General features: G+C 38.3%; 1 protein-coding gene across 1 annotated transcript in view; it reads left to right on the forward strand.

Annotated features, from left to right (window-relative positions):
* The first annotated feature begins 1,479 nt into the window (after window positions 1–1,479).
* The window catches only part of man2a1 (mannosidase, alpha, class 2A, member 1), a 129,371-nt gene continuing 109,445 nt past the window's right edge, over window positions 1,480–21,405 (forward strand). The window contains exons 1-3 of the mRNA XM_067437845.1: window positions 1,480–1,925; window positions 7,943–8,200; window positions 11,233–11,377. Of these exons, the coding sequence (XP_067293946.1) occupies window positions 1,800–1,925; window positions 7,943–8,200; window positions 11,233–11,377 (529 nt within the window). The 5' untranslated portion in view covers window positions 1,480–1,799. The remainder of the gene's footprint in view (window positions 1,926–7,942; window positions 8,201–11,232; window positions 11,378–21,405) is intronic.

Consider the following 21,405-nt stretch of genomic DNA (forward strand, 5'->3'; position numbering starts at 1 on the left):
GTAGAGTCAGTGTGAACAGAAAATTGACTAAATAGCCACCCCTGAGTGTGTGCAATATCCAAAATCCTTGTCCTTGTGGTAACAAGGACAATGACTTTCAGTCCCCATAAGAAAAACAGCTTATGATTAATAGTATACTAGGTGAAAATGCAGAAAAATGCAGAAAGTTTTCTGTGGTGGGTAGGGGTTAGGGAATATACAGTTTGTACAGTATAAAAATCAATGTGTGTGTGTGTGTGTGTGTGTGTGTGTGTGTGTGTGTGTGTGTGTGTGTGTGTGTGTGTGTGTGTGTGTGTGTGTGTGTGTGTGTGTGTGTGTGTGTGTGTGTGTGTGTGTGTGTGTGTGTGTGCATGTTTTTCTATTCCAGTGGGGAATTCAACCTGAATGCACAATGACTCATGGGGACTTGTGTCACTTTGGGGTCCTAAATTGAAGGCCCATGAGGATACAAGCTTACAAACCATACAGGATAATTATTATTATTTATTTATTATTATTATTTGTATATATTATATATTTTGTATATAAATCTAAACATGCTGAAACTCTTGTGTGATGGATAGGTGTAGGCTGTAAGGGGATAGAATATACAGTTTGTACAGTATAAAAATCATTACGTCTATGAAAATTCCCCATAAAACATCAAATGAATGCGTGTGTATGTGTACTTCAACCTAAATCTAACTCATGGAGACTCATGTTACCGTGGGGGCCTAAATTGAGGACCCCATTAAGAAACAAGCTTATAAATCACTAAATATATATATATATATATATATATATATATATATATATATATATATATATATATATATATATATATATATATTGTTTTATATTTTTTTATTTGATATTTATTATATATATATATATATATATATATATATATATATATATATATATATATATATATATATATATATATATATATATATATATATATATATGCTTTTTTATGTAAAAATGCTGAAAGTCTTGTGTGATGGGTAGGGTCAGTGTAAGGGGATATAATAGCTCACACAGTTTGTACAGTATTGAATTTGTACAGTGTGTGCACATTTTCCCGGTGGGGACTTCAACCTAAATGCACACTGACTTATGGGGGACTCGTGCCACTGTAGGGGGTCACCATGACCAAACAAGCTTATAAATCATACAGAATTCGTTTTTTTTTTTTTTTATGTAAAAATGCAGAAAGTTTTCTGTGATGGTATACTATATAGGTTTAGGGGTAGGGTAGGGTTAGTGTAAGGGAATGGAATGTACAGTTTGTACAGTATAAGCACCATTACGTCTATGGAGAGTCCCCAGAAGTTAAAGAGAGCAAACCAGTGTGTGTGTGTGTGTGTGTGTGTGTGTGTGTGTGTGTGTGTGTGTGTGTGTGTGTGTGTGTGTGTGTGTGTGTGTGTGTGTGTGTGTGTGTGATGTGTTCACTCGTTAGGCGGCGCAACTCCACGCTCACTTTTCGTCGGTCTGTACTGTAGCACACACGGTAAGCGCAGGAAGGGGGCAGGGTTGGCGCTTTTCCTTTGCCTGTTTGACCATCACAATTTGCTGAATCACACAAACTCTTCCGCATCGTTAAAACTTTGAAGACAGATCGCCGTGGATTTCAGTCCGTGGATACATAACGCGACATTTCCCCGCCGTCAGACAGAGAAGGTGTCCCCTTTGGTGCAACTCTTCATGGCGAAAAGACCTTTCACTTCTGCCTGCTGTCACCTACGGGACCACCGCTCGCGAGACACACGCTTTTAAAAGTTTGACTTTCCTGTGAATGTGCAAGACTCGTGCGAGAAATGAAGCTCAGCAGACAGTTCACAGTTTTTGGCAGTGCCATATTCTGTGTGGTGGTATTTTCCTTGTACCTGATGTTGGATCACTTAGATTACAGCAAAAACCCAAATGGAGAGAGAATGCAAAACGTAAGTACTCCATGTGCTTGTCAATAAATTGTGTTATAAAAAGAGTAGCCTACTGTCAGCAGATGTGTGTTTTCTGTGCTCAAGTTCGTGAACTTATAATATTACCTCGACCGTGATGTGGTGGATACAAGACATTTAGCAGTTTTAATGAATAGTTTGCTTCTTTCCAAGTGTCATAACACTATTAAAGTAATACACTGACACAAAGATGGCTGTGATCAGTAGTAAAGCGTGCATTTCCTGTTTCTCACATACTTTTGTCGTGTTATATCCAATTAGAATCACGATAGTGTCTTAAACGAGTCGGAAAGCGAATTAAAAGAGAGGTTCTATCTCGTTTTAGACAGTGAACTGAGCTCAAAGGTCATTTCCTCGCAGTCCTCAGCGTTGTTCATATTGTCTTTCAAAGCGATCTGTCTGTTTAGACAACACACGCTGTGTCCTGCACAATTTTTTTTTTTTTTTTTTGCTGTATTCAAATAGGTTCAAACTTCCGCAATTGGTCCTACCTACATAAAAAAATGGATAACATATATATAATTAAAATCAACATGAAATTACAATTTCTAAAATACTACATTCTAAAATAAAAATTACTATTTTTTTATGGAATGTTGCAGTATCTGTCATAAATTATTTCTGTTAATTTATGCACTTTTTTGTGTTCAATTCATGTGCTCTTGTTGTGTTTAATTAAAATAACCACACCTCCCTCTTGCTACTACATATCTTTTAAGATGATGATGACGTGTTTACTGGCATGACCTGTCACTCACATGACATCATTACAATTATCCAATCAATCAAAGTGGTGTAGGTATGATGTCACTGTGTTGGCCAACAGGTAGCATCACACTGGTTCCCTCAACAACAACAACAACAACAACAACTAGGATTTTCCCATAGGCTTTTGGATAATTGCAAAAATCAAGCTTTGTGATCAACAAAAGTTTATGATACACAATATATGAATTTTGACGCCTAAATGCAGACACCAGAAGTAAAAATCTAAAGATAGGCTATAAGCGGACTACACTAGCCTGACAAGCCAGACCCACATCAAGATGTTTGGTCTGGAAACTCACCATTGACAGGGCTCAGTCCGAGGGGTGGGATAAACGGTTGTCTTTCAAACTCCCTCTGCACGGCGTGCACGCAATGGGATAACGCTAGAACCAACCAGAGCTAGTTGAAAGATTAAACTTTTGGCGCATCCGGTCGGCAAATCTCCAAACACATCTTCCCTTCTAAAGAATGACTTCAGTGCCATTCTTTGTTCTTTTCTCAGAGAAAAGCTTAACTCCAAGTCTAACAGAGTCGCTGTTAAAGCTGATGCGAAAGACCGCCGTTCGCCAATTTCTGTGTTTACTAGCAGCACGCAAGCACAACTCTGCCGTCATTATGTTAAACCCCGCTAGGGCTGAACGATATTCTGTTTTAACATCGACATCGCGATGTGCGCGTGAGCGATAGTCACATCGCCGGAACATGCGATGTGAAGGGTAGTAGCCCATGGTGTATTAAGAGAAGGGTAGCACACAGTAAACACGAGTTTGTTGCTGGAGTGACATGCACGTTGCACGTTCCGCGTGCCTGCACAGTGATTGGTATGCTGAGCTGCTGCTCACGGCCAAACATTCACTGCTAAAACGCGCGACGAAGAGGATCCACCGCAAAAAAAAAAAAAAAAAGGTTTGTACCAGAAATCATCTTTTTGGGACTATTTTGGCTACAAGATCTTTACGACGAATACAAAGCAGGGCTCGAGAAATAACAACACTAGAGCGTTTTCCTGAATACCATCATGACTGAAAATGACACTGATTTCATATGACAGTTCCATAAACAACAAATTAACATTTACTTAGTCACTTACATTTTAGATGCAATATTTAGTGTTTTTGTTCTATTTCAGCAGTGAAAATCGTTCACAGCAGACCCGTAACACGTTTACCTCACAGCAACAAGCGTGAAAGATTCAGCGTTTGAATGAATCGTTTGAATGAACGACTCAGTGACTCACTCATTAACATGGTCACCTGCTGCCACCTACTGGAGGTTTAGTTTCATGTTTGCACCTTGCACATACTTTCCAACATTTCTTTTTGTCACTTGTAATGAAGCTTGCTTATTACTGAAATTATTAATATCGTGGAATGGTAATTATTGACTGGATTGATGGCTCTCAATATCGCAAAATATATCGTTGGGGAAGAAAATCGCAATGTAATTTTTTTCCAATATTGTGCAGCCTTAATCCCCGCCCATCGACTCTATTAACGATGTGATTGGCCTGACCAGACTTTAGTTTTTACAGCTCATAAGTCTATTGAGAGTTGCTAGAAACTCGCGGCAGATTGGTTTTGCTGCCGCTAGGGTGCACTGTAATATTTTTGCAGTAAAATATCCAAAAACCACTAGGCCAGTGTTATATACAGGGATGTGATTTTTCCGGATTAATCCGGAATTCCGGATTTTCCGACCTGAAAATGTGACCTACGTAAATCATGCAGATCTGTAAAAAAAAAAAATGGCGGGGGCGGGGGGGGGGGATTGGTGGGTTGACCGTCATCTCACAGCCGTCACCATGGTAACCCGGGTCGAAACCACGATCGCGGGATGGGCAACAAGGACTGTATCGTGACAAGAACATCGCCGGATCGGATGATCTGGGTATACTATTGCTTGTGTCTATATATAACCTATAAGTTACTAATTTGACTTTGTTGTCGATTGATTAGATGATCGATTTTGATTGATTTTCCACTATGGCAGGATGTTTAAGCTGCATTTAACATTAACTTGACAGCTAACATTACTTGTATTTGCTAGCACTAGCTATATATGCAAACAGCGCGCTTTTCGGCGCCCCCCGCTTTTTTCACGTCAGTTTGGGTGACAAAGTCATCTGAAGCCATTCCATAGCTTAACCCTTAAATGCATGACTGTTTCGCCAAACATTCTTACATATTGGGGACCCGGTTCTATATTTAACATGGATAACGTTAGACCTCTACCTGTCGCGATAATATATAAAACTCCTGATGTTAGAGTAACAGCTACAGAAGAATAAAATAAAACGTATTTCGTTACCTTTTGGAGCTTGGAAGGGTTCAGTTTGAGCAGATGTTTAATACCATCATCATATTTCCTCGTCAGAGCTGGTTTACCAGTCAGCATCTGCCTCATATTCGCGATCTCACGCATATTCTCCAACTCAAGGCAAAATGTAAAGCGCTTTGGATAAAAGCGCTATATAAATGCAGTCCATCTATATAAATGCAGTCCATTTCATTTTCAACGTCTTCAAAATCAATATTTTGCTCACTGACAGCTTCTTGACCACATCCATCATCAAGAGACAGTGACACTAACATATGATTGTGTTTAGTACTTGCTCTCTGCAGTAAATCACTGAGTCATTTCAAGTTTTGCAGATTATAATTATTATTGTTTCGTTTTCTGTCAGAGGTAACTATGAGTGAAACGTCACTTCATCATTGTGTATCAGACATCGCCACCTTGTGGAATAAATGTGAATTGCACCCCCATTTCGTCATTATAGATTAATTTATCATGCCAGGCGCAAATTCCAAAAGAAACGTGTAGAGGCTCTAAAAAAGCTTTCTACAAAGGCTAAAGAGTCATAGAAAAATTGAGGCCTTCTTTTGACATGAAAATGTGCATGATGCACATTTAGCTATTAAAATTGGGTAAAAATGCATCCACCAAATAATTAGTTATTTTTCATACTGTACAAAAAAGTTATTACAATAAAATGTATTTTTTTGTTCAAATAAGTTGTTATGGGTCCTGCTTTACTGTCCGTATTGATCCGCCACCAGTTTGTTCGGCGCGGCGCGGCGGGGGTGGGGTTGGTCTATATTATAAAATATGGTATATTTTCCTGCTTTTTTGTCCTTAGCCAATCACATGCCTGTATATATTTTGTTCAGTTGAGTAATTACAAAATCCCAAATGTTTCCAACTATTTGTAAATTGTGAGAAAATTGCTATTTTAACCAAGGACCTGGGACATTTCAGCGTAGCGTTTGAAGGAGTCGCCTGTCAATCGCGTAATATCCGCGCTACCCTCGGTTTTATTTGGCAGAAGTGCTTTTCTCTTAGCAGTGTGAACATGTCACAGCAGCGCTGAGCGAACACACAGAGTAACGTCATAACACCATTTTAAACAAATGTATCTAATATGATAAACAGAGCTGCTTTACCCTATACTCATGACCGGAAATAGTGCAGGCGTCCGGCGACTGTGTCCCGTTCCGTCATAATAAAAGCCTCAGTGCTCGCGAGACATGTGTTTATGTAACAATCGCTCCAGCAGCCGTGCTCAGCTCCACAACACTCGGTCCTGCTCTGCTGTACACTACAGTAACGTTAATAACCGCATCCATGAACATGATTTCTGCCCGTGTTCTATTTTCCACCGGCTGTGAGGTGAAGACCACATGTCCCAAGATACTGCGCTCACACTTGGCGTCATCAAACTACGCTTTTGTTTTCAATAGGCGCCCTCTAGTGGACGGAAAGTTGCATAGTGCACCTTTAACTACAGTACTCAAGTAAATTTACCTAGTTACTTTCCACCTCTGGTTAGCAACTACCTTTTTCAAGCTTAAATGAATCACAAGTGGGGTAATACCGATGTATTTTATGTTGTAGAATAAAATGTCTTGAGCTTGTGTTCACCACAGACCTTATTTCAACCATTTAACCAAAAACCCGGTCAAAAAACCCATTGACTTCAGGATAATGGAACCGGAAGTACTAAAATGCTAACTCGCATTCTCTATCTAGGGTGAATATTTGCCTATAATGATGTCATACCTGCATCACTCTATTCCCAATGGACAAAATCAAGTCCCGCCCTAAATTGTTTTCCTTGTTCTTGTCTTTCACTCGGACATGTCACTATAAAGAAGAAAGACTTTTGCAACTTCTGTTTCTTGCTGACTTTAAAATGAAGGTAAATGCGTATCTTCAGCAACATGTTGTCAAATGAACAACCATATGTTTCATGCTACAAAACCACAAGTTGTCATGCTTCTTCTTAAGTTTAATTCGACTCTGCAACATGACTGGAAAAAAGACTGCAAAATTCTATTTGTCAGACTGATAATTGAACCTGAAATCATATGATTTTGTGATATTTTTAATAGTTCATATTTGTGAATCAGACTAACCGGCCACACTTTTTTTTTTACGTGGCGCTTGCTCAACAGAAAAAACTGGTACACTGTCTTTTTTAAAATTTGATGTCATTGATAAAATGCACAATTAAACCGAATCAGCTACATTGACATTACTCAAAAGTGATTTATATTCCAATTCAATTTATTGTGGGTGTGCCAATTCAGTTGAACTCGAAAGGGAGTCAATAATTCCATTTTGAATTTTGTACTAGTTACCAGTTGTCTATTTGTATTTTTTAAAAATGTATGTTTAGTGTTTTTCAGAAGCAACACTGCTATATTGGTTAAAAATGACAGCCGATAACCAGTGATGTTTACATATGTTTCTACTTAACCCAAATTCGCGAACAAGTCCTGTAGGATTCACATGTTTTTCGTAAGCTGTGCTATTTGAAATCCAGTCTAACCCTAGACCTCACCTTAAAACTGTGGCAGCAGCAAATTTGAATCACCTGAGAGTTTAGCGATAATACTCTTTGTCACGGATGTAAAAGGGCGTTACAAATATGCAAACACCTTGTTTAAGAGACTTTTAAGAGCCACTGCTGAAAGTAAATTTAAAACTCTCCCTTTTTCACAGAGGCTTGTGCCTGAAAAGTTGCAGGCCAGATGTTGCGTTAAATTACTTTGGACGTTAACATTTATTTTCAAAGCCCGTAAGGCCCGTAAAAAAAAGTCTGCAACGTTTAGGTTATGTGGAAACGTATTCAGTTATGTCATTGTCTGAATTTTGCGCTGAAGGGCTTCGTGGTTCTGTCCAATGCACCGTTAAAGTGTTACTCAACGTTTTTTTTCTCTGTTTTACAGGGGCAGCTTGGTGTTCTGCAGGACAAAATAGACCACTTAGAAAGACTGCTTTCAGAGAACAATGAGATCATTGCCAACATCAGGGACTCTGTAATTAACCTGAAAGAAACTGTGAAAACTGGGAAAATGTTTCCTGAAGGGAACATGAGTCAGGGGAAATTGGAATCACTGCCATTTGCTCCTGCGCTGCTCCCCGTCCACTCAGAGGACTGCCAGTTTGCAGCACGGACATACTCCAAGGCAGCGGATGGAGTACAGGTACAGAGAGAAAAGGGAGTCTTAAAGGGGCAGTTCACTCAAAAATGAAAATACTGTGTTCATTAACTAGGTTGTTCTAAACCTGCGTGAGTTACTTTCTTCTGTTGAGCACAAAAGAATGTTGGTAATCCGCAGGTTGACGGTAGCCATTGACTTTCATTGTTTTTTTTCCCCCTGCTATGGAAATCAATGGGTGCCATCAACTGTCTGGTTACCCAACATTCTTCAAAATCTTCTTTCGTTTTCAACCAAGCAGCAACCTCTCTTGAAGCCAATATGGAAGTGAAGTTTAATTTCAATTCATCAACTGGCTTCTAGAGAAAGGCTCTAAAAGGGAGTCAAATCTGTATCTCCCCTATATTAAAATGCCCAACTTATAGCAGAAAAAAAACATGTTTACAGTCTGATACAAAAAGTGGTTTTGGTCTATATAGCTAATTTTGCCCTTCATGACAACTGTGAGGGGGTGAATTTTTTTAAATAACTCATCTGTTTAAATTCTATTACACCTTAAAGCTACACTGTGTAACTTTTGTAGTTTATTCTTAGCTAAAAACACTTAGTTCTTTCAAAAATATTTGTGCTCATTAATGTATATTTACTTCTTTCAAGTAATAAAGTATTCTCGTAAGGTTATAATTAGGGCTGGGCAAGTTAACGTGTTATTATCGCGTTAACGCATTTATTAATTAACGCCGACAATTATTTTATCGCGCATTAACATAGTTATTTATTATTATATTGAAAGGCCGTTGCTCACTGCCTCTGAGTACACATACAGACAAATCATTGGTCACAGGAGAATACAGGGCTGTCTGTAGCCTAAGCCAAGGGCTTGACATTCTTTGTCTGGGACAAATAAAATATAAAAATAACCAGAAATGCGAAAATGATTCAGATTTTTGTTGTTGTTTTTATTATATTCAATGTAAACAGCGATTGATGAGTGTATCTCTGCCTCTGGTACATTAACAAGTCGCGTTGAGGCTCGAGCTGCCTGTCTCTTTGTGAGAGACATTCGTGGAGAAATCAAAACAAGTGAGCAGCAATATAAACTCACAGAAGAAACGTACTGGGGTAAAACTGAGCTTGTTGTAGTTGTTGATATTTATGATTTATGATATTGTTAATAACACAAGTCGACTTTGCAATCGTGAATTGTGTAGCATGAATGGTGTAGCCTAGTTCAATAAACAAGTAGCCTAATTAATATTAAGTTACTTACATTAACAACCTTTTTTTTGTTCAATTTCACCCATGAATTTACAGACGAAAATAGTTCCAGAAACACTCAGTGTGGTGTTTTTTAACTGAATGATTCAGTGTTTTGAATGAATCATTTGAATGAACGACTCAATGACTCACTTATAAAGACGATCACTTGCTGCCCCCTATTGACGGTTATGTTTAAAAGTATGATTGCATGTTTTATTTAGAACATCAATCTTATAACATTATTTATTGCAGCTGTATTTTTTGCAGTTTAAATTATTTAATTTGATTGGTAACAGCCTATAGTGTCTTAACTATTATAACTGAATTTATTAATCAAATGTAAGAATTTAACATTTAACATTCAGAATCAATATATGTATACCACCAATATAATTTAATTTGATTAAATTAATGTTTAAGTTGATATTTACAATAAATATTGTAACTGTTTGTAACTTCTAACTGCTGTAAAAAGCACCGTATTTGTTTAAAGTGTTTGCAAACCATATGTTATTGCACTTTTTCATTTAGCAGCACTTTTGTATTCATTATTGAATTTTGAGCATACAGCGATTAATCACGATTAATCACGTAAAAATCATGCAATTAATCACGATGAAACATTTTAATCGTTGCCCAGCACTAGTTATAATATTACTGTTTTTACTGTATTTGTAATTATTTAAGTGCAGCTTGGTGAGCACAAAAGACTTCTTTAAAAAACAAAAAAATCTCACCAACCCCAAAACCTTCGAATGGCAATGTGTTTACATATACGTACATTAACTTTTTATTAGGGTTTTAAAGCAAAAATAGCTGGAAGTAAACTAACTTTTTATAACAGTCTGTAAATATAATTAGTTTGAATCCTTTTAATAAAAACATGTATTCAGATGGCAAGTAATTAATGAGGGATAAGGGACTGTTGATATTAATTCTTCCTCTTAACTAAAACTTCAACGTCATTGTCTTTTTGTAAGACATACTGTACACAATAAAATCACATTTAGCTTACTGGTTATCTACTTTAACTCAAATTTGAAGGGTATTCACAAGTTTTTATGTGTGTTTTATATGTTGTGATACTATCATCAATCAGGAAGACACATTATTCCAGGAAGAATGTGGTCAATGAAGAAAAATAACCTTGAGAGGTGCAAAACAGTTTTGCTATTATTTTATGCACAATATACTTAATAAAGATTTTTTTCATGAACAATGGTTCAGTAAAAATGAATAGATCAATGCCAGAGAGAATTTTTGCAAAGACCCACTGGCTGTTCTTAGAAGGTTAAGAAATATCTCAGTGCCTGAATCGTCACTCTCCAGGCTCATTTTTACATACTTTTGCATGTGTGTTTGTTTATGGCTTGCATTTTTACTTAACCCTACGCTTAACCCTTGCATTATTATTATTATTATTATTATTATTATTATTATTATTATTTAATTGATTTTTTTATATGGGGTCATGATGTAATATAAACATTTTCAGGTGTAACAGAAAATATTGCCGTTTTTCCTTCTGTCACTAAAGGAAAAGAATCCCGGCTGAATGACCTATTTTTTATGTTATTTCCTGTCAAAATACATGAAATTGCTTAAAAGAATTGGAATTGCTTTTTTTGCTTCAGCGAACAGAGAGCTGACACAAACTATGGCCACATTCACACTGCAAAGCCTTCAAATAACTACGCAAAATATGATACATTTTCTTAACTAATAAAAATTGATGTCTCTTGCACTTGGTCAACAGTTGGAAGTATGCATGCCTGTTACAGTTCAGTAAAATGATGTTCTCTCTCGCTTTATTTCAGATGCTGGATGTTTATGATTTGCTCAAATTTGATAACCCTGATGGTGGAGTGTGGAAACAAGGCTTTGATATCTCTTATCAGGCTGATGAATGGGACAATGAGCCACTGCAAGTCTTTGTTGTACCCCATTCACATAATGACCCTGGTGAGTCATAAAGTTTGTTGACCATTGTCATGTGTCTGTAGTCAATGAGACTCACCATTTATCAAGTAAACAGACTTGTGTTTGTCTCCGATGCTTTGGCCTGATGTTTGTATGTGATGATATTACAAATGTTTGTGATTGATGGCTGAAATTTGATTGGCTTCAGACATGAGTATCGGTTCAGGGATTTTCATGAGTTAGTCAAGTATTTGTTGTGCACAAACTCGTCAACTGGTAAAAACACTTGAGTTTTGCCTGCTATAGGAAACAATCACTTGCTGCACGATATTGGAAATAACTGATAGGGGTACACCGATACCGATACCAGTACTCGGGTGTCGGTCCGATACTGTGCTCAAGTACTCAAACTCTCCCCCGATACAACCGCACCCAATACCACTTTAACACACCTTCGGATAAGGAGCCGCGGGGAGAGTTACATTCGCATGGACACGGCAATTGAAAAGGGGTTTCGAGCTTTCAACGCACGCAACTGCGAAAACTTAAAGGTCCCGTTCCTCACGATTCCCTCTTACAAACTTTAGTTAGTGTGTAATGTTGCTGTTGGAGCATAAATAATACCTGTAAAATTATAAAGCTCCAAGTGAAATGTCAAGCAAGATATTTTTAACAGAAGTTCCCTTCCAAAGCCTACAGCGAACGGCCGGTTTGGACTACAGCAGGAAGAGCAGGGATGTAATGACGTCACGAGAAGCGTTTGTTGACTAACCCTCCGCCCACAAGAACACGCAAAATAGGGGGAGTGGTCTTGTTGCTCTCTCACGTGGAGAAGAGCGCGCATTCAGCGCTTGCATCTCCCCGTTATGGTAAGAGGCGGGACCTTTCCGGGCAAAGTGCGCTAAGCTGCTGTCCAATCACAAGATGGGAAGCGCTGGCCCAATCAGAACTCGCTACGTGTTTCTGAAGGAGGGACTTCATAGAACAAGGAAATCATCAGGCCGTTTTTAGGACAGAGGAAACAGCGCTGTACAGATAAGTAAATTGTGTAAAAAGTACTGTTTTTTTACACGTGAAACATGAACTCATGTTATATTGCACACTGTAAACATAATCAAAGCTTCGAAAACACGCGAAGAACGGGACCTTTAATTTTTGCCGCGCGCACCTTCTCACTAGTGCGGGGCATAGAGGTCCGGATGCGGCGAGTAGGCTATAAACCAAGCTGAACCTCTCGTCACGCAGATATCTCTCGGTAGTGAGTAGTGTTAAAGGGTTAGTTCACCCAAAAATGAAAATTAGATATTAAATTAGCTTGTCTGCTTACCCCCAGTGCACCCAACATGTAGATGTGTTTGTTTCTTCAGTAGAACACAAATGAAGATTTTTTAACTCCAACCGTTGCTGTGTGCCAGTCATATAATCATGTGAATTTGTATTAACTCATAAAACAGAATCCAGAAAAAAAAGTTAAACACATTCATGGCGCACTAAATTAAGTGTAAGCTTGCTCTAGGTGTTTATTTGGAACACAAACAAATTATTTTTACATTTATTATGTCTAAGAAGCCTACAGAATGCATATCATTACTTCATTAATGGTATAAAAGGAATATTGTGATAAATATTTATACAGAATTGTTTGGCCGTATCGCCCAGCCCTTGTGGGACAGAGGATGTGAGATTGATGTGTGCTTTCAGATACAGACACGTGTTGATTATTTTTAGTGTATTCAGTTCCTGCTAGAGTCATGCAAATGAAGCCAGATGTGTTTAAGGAGAAATACGAAGCTTGATTTTTGTTAAAGCACTGAGAATGTAAATAAATAGTCCAAAAAAAACAAAAATTCTATAGTTGACTAAATTGTCATTTTTGAAGTGGGAATAGTTTTCCAGGTGGATGAACGTCTGGTTTTGTTTTACCAACAAAATTCCTGTGGGTGGAATTTACACCTGGTATTAAGCTCCGTCTCGGGTGGTCTGATCACCATTAGCCAGACGGGACAGATTGCTATTTACACCTGACAGTCTCAAAGCTCTTGTGACCAGTCGGATCAGATTTCAAGGGAGGGTCTCTGGTTTCATGACTATATGCATCACTGATCATCACCTTCATACATCACTCTGTGTTAGTGTGTGTGTTGATTCAGCATAACAATAGAAAACGATTGAAAAAATTGCACAAATGAGAAGTTGGACATACAATTATCCGTTGATTTATTTTAAATTGTATGTCGATGTCAAACAGACAGTCTACTGAAGAAGTTCAGTGAAATCTTATGTATTATTTAAATGTATGTTTCGATCAGGCAGTTGAATTAAAGGAACACAAACATTTTCTGGAAAATAGGCTCATTTTTCAACTCCCCTAGAGATAAACAGTTCGGTTTTATCGTTTTCAAATCCATTCAGCCGATCTCCAGGTCTGCCGGTAGCACTTTTAGCATAACTTTGTATAGATCATTGAATCTGATTAGACCTGATTAGTTAGTATCTCACTCAAAAAATGACCAATTTTTTTCGATATTTTTCCTATTTAAAAACTTGTCTCTTCTGTAGTAACATCGTGTACTAAGACTGACGGAAAATAAAAAGTTCTGATATGGCTAGGAACTATACTCTCATTCCTGCGTAATAATCTAGAAACTTTGCTGCCGTACCATGAGTGCAGCGGTGCAATGGTATTACACAGCGCCTGAAAATAGTCCCCAGCATGCTCCCTGTGTAAGGAGGTTGTCACGTTGGTTATGTTAATGAAAGTTAGCTTATTTTCAGGTGCGTAATATCATTGTGCCTCTGCACCCATGGTATGGCAGCAAAGTTCCTTGATTATTATGCAGGAATGAGAGTATAGTTCCTAGCCATATTGTCATAGAAAATCCCAACTTTTCATTTTCCTTCGTCTTAGTACACGATGTAACTACAGAAGAGTCAAGTGGACCCACTTTATATTAGGTGGCCTATACTATACTACTATGTAGTAACATTGTAATTAATCATTTGATACAATGCACTTATTGTGTACATACATGTTTTTACATTGTACTTACATTTTCAAAATGACCTGCATGTAATTACATATGTAATTAATTTCTGTAGTTACATTTGTAATTACACAGTTGGCACTTCCCTTACACCTAACCTTACCCTTAAACTGACCCACACCACCACACCTGTCCCTAACTCTACCCGTATCCACCTCAATATCAGCAAAAGTGTTTTGCAATATAATATGAACAAAATAAGTACATTGTACCTACTTTTTGATGTAAGTACATAGTAGTTAAGGCCACCTAATATGAAGTGGGACCAGTCAAGTTTTAAATAGGAAAAATATCAAAACTCTTTGGTAATTATTTTGAACAAGATGCTAACGGTTTAATCAGATCCAATAATGCATGCTAAGCTATGCTAAAAGCGGCTAAATATTGGCTGAATGGATTTAAAAACGGTAAAACTAAACTGTTTAACTCTAGGGGAGTTGAAAAATTAGCCTATTTTTTAAAAAAATGTAAAGGGTTCCTTTAGAGCTGGCAAATTTTCAAACCTCTCTTCCGCATAGTGGATGATTGGCAGATGAGTAGGCGGTCCCTCACTGCTGTCAGGATAGCATTTACACTACAGATGTGATACGGTCACATGCACTTCTGACTATCTCAGTGTTAGGAAACATGGACACTGTTTGACCTCTTGTGATTGAATCACCTATGACAGATATTGATTTCAAGTGTAAACAGGATCATAGTTATGTCGCGTCATGTGCCTTTCAGGTATCCTTGTGCTTATTGTATGAAAGTTGCCATGACAATAAAGTTCTATATCATTTTACACACGAAAGGTCGATAACTCTTAATATTTACACAGCTGTACTTAAAATAAATGGTCTGTGTTTTGTTCATTGGCTGGTTCCATGTTTGTCCATGTAAGTGCCTTACTGTGATTTTTAGCTTAAAAATAGCTGAATTGTAGAAATTGTTTCCTGTGGTGATGAAAGATAATGCTGTTGATGGGTGAACTCATACTGAACTCTAGATATTCCTTTAGACAAGCTAACTGAATAGACTTGCTGTTTTTTTTCAAGGTATTTCAATAGCTGTGATAGACGAGAATTGATGTACCCTTCCTCTTAACAGTTGTCTTTCTCATTGCCCAAGAGCTAACAATGAAATGGAATCCTACAAAAACAGGAAGTTTATTACTTGTCCCTCCCATCTGAATTGCCAAGTGCGCAGTTTATATTTTGCATTCAACACGAGGAATGACAAGAAAGAAATCATTCAAAAATACAGCAGTCTGTCCAAAAATTGTTTAATATGACAGGTAATATTTAACATTCGCCAACGTGAGATCTAATTTTTACATCTAGATTGTCTTATCTCTTTTAATCTATGATTAAAGTTTTTTTAATTACAAGAGAGTAAATATCAATCATATCTCTGCTTTGTCAGAATCTCTAGAGTAATCAAAGACAGCAGTTTGCAGAACTAGGGAATGCTTCAGCCAGGGAATATTTCCAGACATTATTTTGAAACAATTCCAAGGTCAATCCTGTCTTTAAGATCCCAGATGTTTCATCAAGATAAAAACATTTATACACCTTTTCTATGAAGAGCATTTTTTTCTATATTGGATTTTCAATTTATTTTTGTAGAGCAAAAAATAACAATAAAATCTGGTTGATTTAAATTCAATCTTCTTTTCTTGGGGAAAAGAAGAGAACAACTCTTGAAAGAAAAGCTTTAGGATTTATTTTGGCATTTATTATTTCTTAAATAAGCAGTGAAGCAGTTTTGTGTAAAATATTATTAATATTGAAAGCAATATATGTTGGAAGTAGGGATGAACCGAAATTAATTTCTGGGCTGAAAGCAAATAATCTTGATACAATTGGTCAAACAAATTTTTTTAATTGCCATTTTACCAGCGCTGCCCAACACAGCTATACCACACCACTATTGCAAACAGAAACACATATACTAGATATTTAATCTTGCCGCAGTATTTGAGCTGACTTTGTTTTTTGATGAGCACGATCGCGGTCATTAGTTTGGCTGAGCCCATGTGCTTAGAGTTTCAACAACTGAAAGTAGGGGGAAAATTTCATTATGAAACGTTCATGTTGGCCACAATAAGTGACACCCAATTATTGCAAGAGACCATTCCTCCATACAGAATCTCTCCAGATCCGTCAGATTCCCAGATCCATGCTTCGTCTCTTCAGTTCACTCCACTCATCCTCTATAGGGTTCAGGTCAGGAAGCTGGGATGATCATGGCAGAAGCTTCATTTTGTGCTCAGGGACACATTTGTGTGTTGATTTTGATGTTTGTTTTGGATCGTTGTCCTGATGGGAGATCCAACCACGGCCCATTATAAGATTTCAAGTAGAGGCCGTCAGGTGTTGATTTTTTTTATCTTTTGGTATTTGCTAGAATCCATGATACCATGTATCTGAACAAGATGTCAGGACCTCCAGCAAAAAAATAGGCACACAACTTAAAAGATCCAGCTGTGTTTTTACCGTGGGCATGGGGTACTTTTTATCCCTGTTTGCACCAAACACATCTAGTAGGTTTGCTGCCAAAAGCTCTTTTTTAAGCTTCATCTGACCACAGAATCCGGTCGCTTCTGAAGTTCCAGTCGTGTCTGAAAGCCGAACATGCTGGAGTTTGTTTTTGGGTGAGCGAGGAGGATTTTTCTTGAATCCATCCAAACAGCTTGTGGTGATTTAGGTGGTGTTTGAGAATTTCTTTAGGCTTTCTGACCCCAAGACTCAACTAATATCCGCAATTCTCCATCTGTGATCCATGAAGAGTCTTTGGCCACTCAAACTCTGCTCCTCGCCGTGCATTAGGGCTGGGCGATATGGCCAAAATTTCATATCCCGATATAGCTCATTTGATATCCCGATAACGATATACATAACGATATAGCAACCTTTCTATTAATTCAGTTTATGAATAGTCTATACAAAATTGCAATGTGGAAATGCAGTTTGAAATGATATACAAAACAAATAAAGGTAGTATGGACTACATTTTTATTTTATTTAGAATCTTTTTTTAAAGCAAGACTGTTAGTAAAGTTAACACCTGCCGTTTATGTATTGCATGGGCATGCCGTGGCGTGAGGTGCATCTTGACGTAAAATTCTGCCATAAACGCCTTATCGTGGCGTAAGCGATAGAGCCTTATATAAAACGATAGACATTTTCTATCGTCCAGACGATATATTTCGTCATATCGCCCAGCCCTACCGTGCATTATAGGACGATATCGACACACGTCCTCTTTCAGGCAGATTTGTAACATCTTTAGTTGATTGAACTTCTTAATTATTGCCCTGATGGTGGAAATGGGAATCTTCAATGCTTTAGCTAGTTTCTTACAGCCAATTTCTATTTTCTGAAGCAATCTTTTGCCGCACACCAGAATTATATAGTTTGGTTTTACTCATTCTGATAGAATGATTAAAGGGATCATAAACTGGATTTTTTAAATTAGTCTATAATGTTTCCTGGGGTGCACTTATAATGTTAATATGATTTTTTTTTTACATATAAAATGGTCAGAATGTATAAATAAATGCCTTTTTTCTGATTTTATCCCTCTGATTTGAATGCTCTGTTTTAAAGGTCCCGTTCTTCGCGATTCCATTTTTCAAACTTTAGTTAGTGTGTAATGTTGCTGTTGGAGCATAAATAATACCTGTAAAATTATAAAGCTCAAAGTTCAATGCCAAGCGAGATATTTTATTTAACAGAAGTTCCCTTCCAAAGCCTACAGCGAACGGCCGGTTTGGACTACAGCAGGAAGAGCAGGGATGTAATGACGTCACTAGAACCGTTTGTTGACTAACCCTCCGCCCACAAGAACACGCAAAATAGGGGGCGTGGTCTTGTTGCTCTCCCACGTGGAGAAGAGCGCGCATTCAGCGCTTGCATCTCCCCGTTATGGTAAGAGGCGGGACCTTTCCGGGCAAAGTGGGCTAAGCTGCTGTCCAATCACAACACGGGAAGCGCTGGCCCAATCAGAACTCGTTGCGTGTTTCTGAAGGCGGGACTTCATAGAACAAGGAAATCATCAGGCCGTTTTTAGGACAGAGAAAACAGCGCTGTACAGCAGAGTCCTGCACGGGTCCATTTTTGGAGACCCGCCCCCGCCCGTACCCGCAAGGTTTAGCACCAGATCCGACCCGTGACCCGTGAAAATTTCAAAATTAAATCCGTACCCGCCCAGACCCGTTAATATTTGGCCCGTTACCCGACCCGTGCCCGCGATAAATCACACACGCTAAAACATTCAAATTAAAATGCTTTATTTTTTTATCCTACACCTCTCTCAACATCAACAGCGTCATGAATGGGCTAATGAAACAGGCAAAAGTGCCTTTAAAGACTCATTGTCAACAATTTCATATAGCTACTCCACTCACCAGCTTTACTTTTACTTCATCCATTGCTACTCCTGCAACGCTCGCTCCTTCTGCGCTACGAGAGGCATCAACTAAAATTTCAATGTCGCAGTGGTGGTGACGTGATGGGTCAAATGGTATATCATTGTTGCGTGTATGTGTAATGGTAATTTGGACATAGAAATTGTAATAGCCTACAATATGTTGGATGGGGGAAGAAGGAGGCGGGAACCAGCGAACATTTAAAAGACTTTAACCAAACAAAACGAAAGTAACGTGAGTAGCCCTTCATGGACATCTCCCATGCGCACACGCATTATAAAACATAAACACAACTCAACGTCAAATCCAGGTCTGGTGATCTCTCGTCCTCAGAGAACTCGAGACCGGTGTGGCTCGCAGGTGACGCTCATTCACAATCACGCCCTGGTCTCTCTCTCTCTCGCTCTCGCGTTCACTTTGCCACAGAAATATTGCACATATTTTTCATCCGCCCATCCGCGCTACTACCCGCCCGCACAGAGTTAATTATCCGCCCGCATCCCCGCCCGTGAATTTTATAAATGTCATAATCCACCCGTTTTAGCCGCTTTTATGCGGGTACCCGCGGATACCCGACCCGTTGCAGGACTCTGCTGTACAGATAAGTAAATTGTGTGAAAAATACTGTTTTTTTTACACGGGAAACATGAACTCATGTTATATTGCACACTGTAAACATAATCAAAGCTTCGAAAACACACGAAGAACGGGACCTTTAAGGGGTGTGTCTGCTGTGAGACTTCATTGTAAAGTTAAACCCCCACTGCTGTGATTGGCTAACATCTTTGCATATTAAATAAGTATTACATGTGGAACCCTCTTGAATACTTTTGCTATGTTTTTACTGTTACAGCTGTCGTGTCGAGATTAACGAATCGTGGAAAGTGTCGATTATAGCATTATATTTAGATATGTTCCCACCACAGGGAAGGTTGCAGTGATAAGCACTGAGCTGATGGCAGATGGTTTGTTGATTGCGTGAATTGCAGTGATCTCATCGTTGCAAAACAATTTTTGCATGCTCACGAATGCTTTCACCATAAATAACAATGTAAAAATGATGTAAATACAGTAAGAGCTTCGCTTTGCAGTGTAATAGCGTCATTGATTACATAACAGGAGTTTGGGCAAGTGTCCAGATACAGTATACTCATATACAGTATAATGTTTGATTGACAGCTTAGGCAATTGTAAAGGGAGCATTATTTGATCGCTTTCTGTATATATGTAATTTAATCACAATTTAAGATTATTTTCATCCTATTAAGAGAAACGATGTGAAGTTGCTCATTCAGGTAGATCTAGATCAGGTAGAGCTGTGATTTAGGTTAAAAACACATAAATAATCAGTACATACTCAAAAACAGTTACTCACACTTGTGTGATGCGACATTATTGTCAGATCCAAAACAGTCAATTGGCTTCAGTAAAAGCTGTTTTTAGATTAACAAGAAAGTTTTGAGCTCTGGAAATTAAAGTATGTTTTTATAGTATATTGACCTCTTTTATGTCAAAAGATCAAGGGAATTTTGATTTCTCAGTTCATAAACCCTTAAGGGAATTTGGCCTTTGTGTTTCCTCATATTTATACTCCTGTGGAACAGGAAGTCATGGCTTGACAAGTTCATACTCTCCTAGTCACACTGGTGTGCTAAAAAACATAAATATGAATGGGAATATACTTCAGAGATATTTCACTCATAAGAATTTTTAGGGGTGCCAATAATTGTGGCCAACATGCATTGGAGCACGTTTTCACATTGGAAAAACATGCATTTCAAAATGAGATTTTCCCCCACCATCAAAAAAATTTTTTTCAATGAAAGGTTAGATTTTTGTGATAAAAAAATAAAATAAAATAAGAAATTTAAAAGGCATTTTATTTTTCAAAGCCACCTTTGCTCATATTTACCAAAGCCCCGTTTCCACCACAGGAACTTTACCCAGGAACCAGGAACTTTGGGTGGTACTCGGTGTGTTTTGACCGCAGGAACCAGGGTCTAAATGAAGTTCCGAATGAAGTAAACATCTTTAGTTGATGTTCTAAATTAAAGGGGGGGTGAAATGCTGTTTCATGCATACTGAGCTTTTTACACTGTTAAAGACTTGGATTCCCATCCTAAACATAGACAAAGTTTCAAAAACTAATGTTGGGCGTTTGATGGAGTATTTCTGTGTCAAAAATACTCCTTCAGGTTTCTCACAAGTTTCGGAGAGTTTTTTTCGAGTATGGGTCTACTTGACGTTAAAAAGAGCGGAAGGTCCTTGTATGGGCCGTACGGGCTCTTCTCCCGGTAGGGTGCGCGCGCGTGCGCGTGACTAGAGCACGCTGTAAACAGTCTCTCAGATGCAGATCCAGTCGTCCGTAAACACTTATGTGGCGCCGCGCTTCTCTTTATTCCTATGGGTGACGTCGAGCGACTTCAACGCTTCAGCACAGCATTCCGGGAAGGCAGCGCTGCATTTGAACCGATTTGAATGCAGAAATGACGGGAAGCTTCACAACATCGTTTCAGTTCTGTCTCAAAATGGATTTACACGCCACTGCTGTCACAGGACTTCACCAAATCAGACCAAAGAAGTGTGTTTTTGACGGAGCGGTCCCAGCGATAAAG

Source organism: Pseudorasbora parva, chromosome 3, assembly GCF_024679245.1.
Source record: "Pseudorasbora parva isolate DD20220531a chromosome 3, ASM2467924v1, whole genome shotgun sequence".
NCBI classification, from domain to species: domain Eukaryota; kingdom Metazoa; phylum Chordata; class Actinopteri; order Cypriniformes; family Gobionidae; genus Pseudorasbora; species Pseudorasbora parva.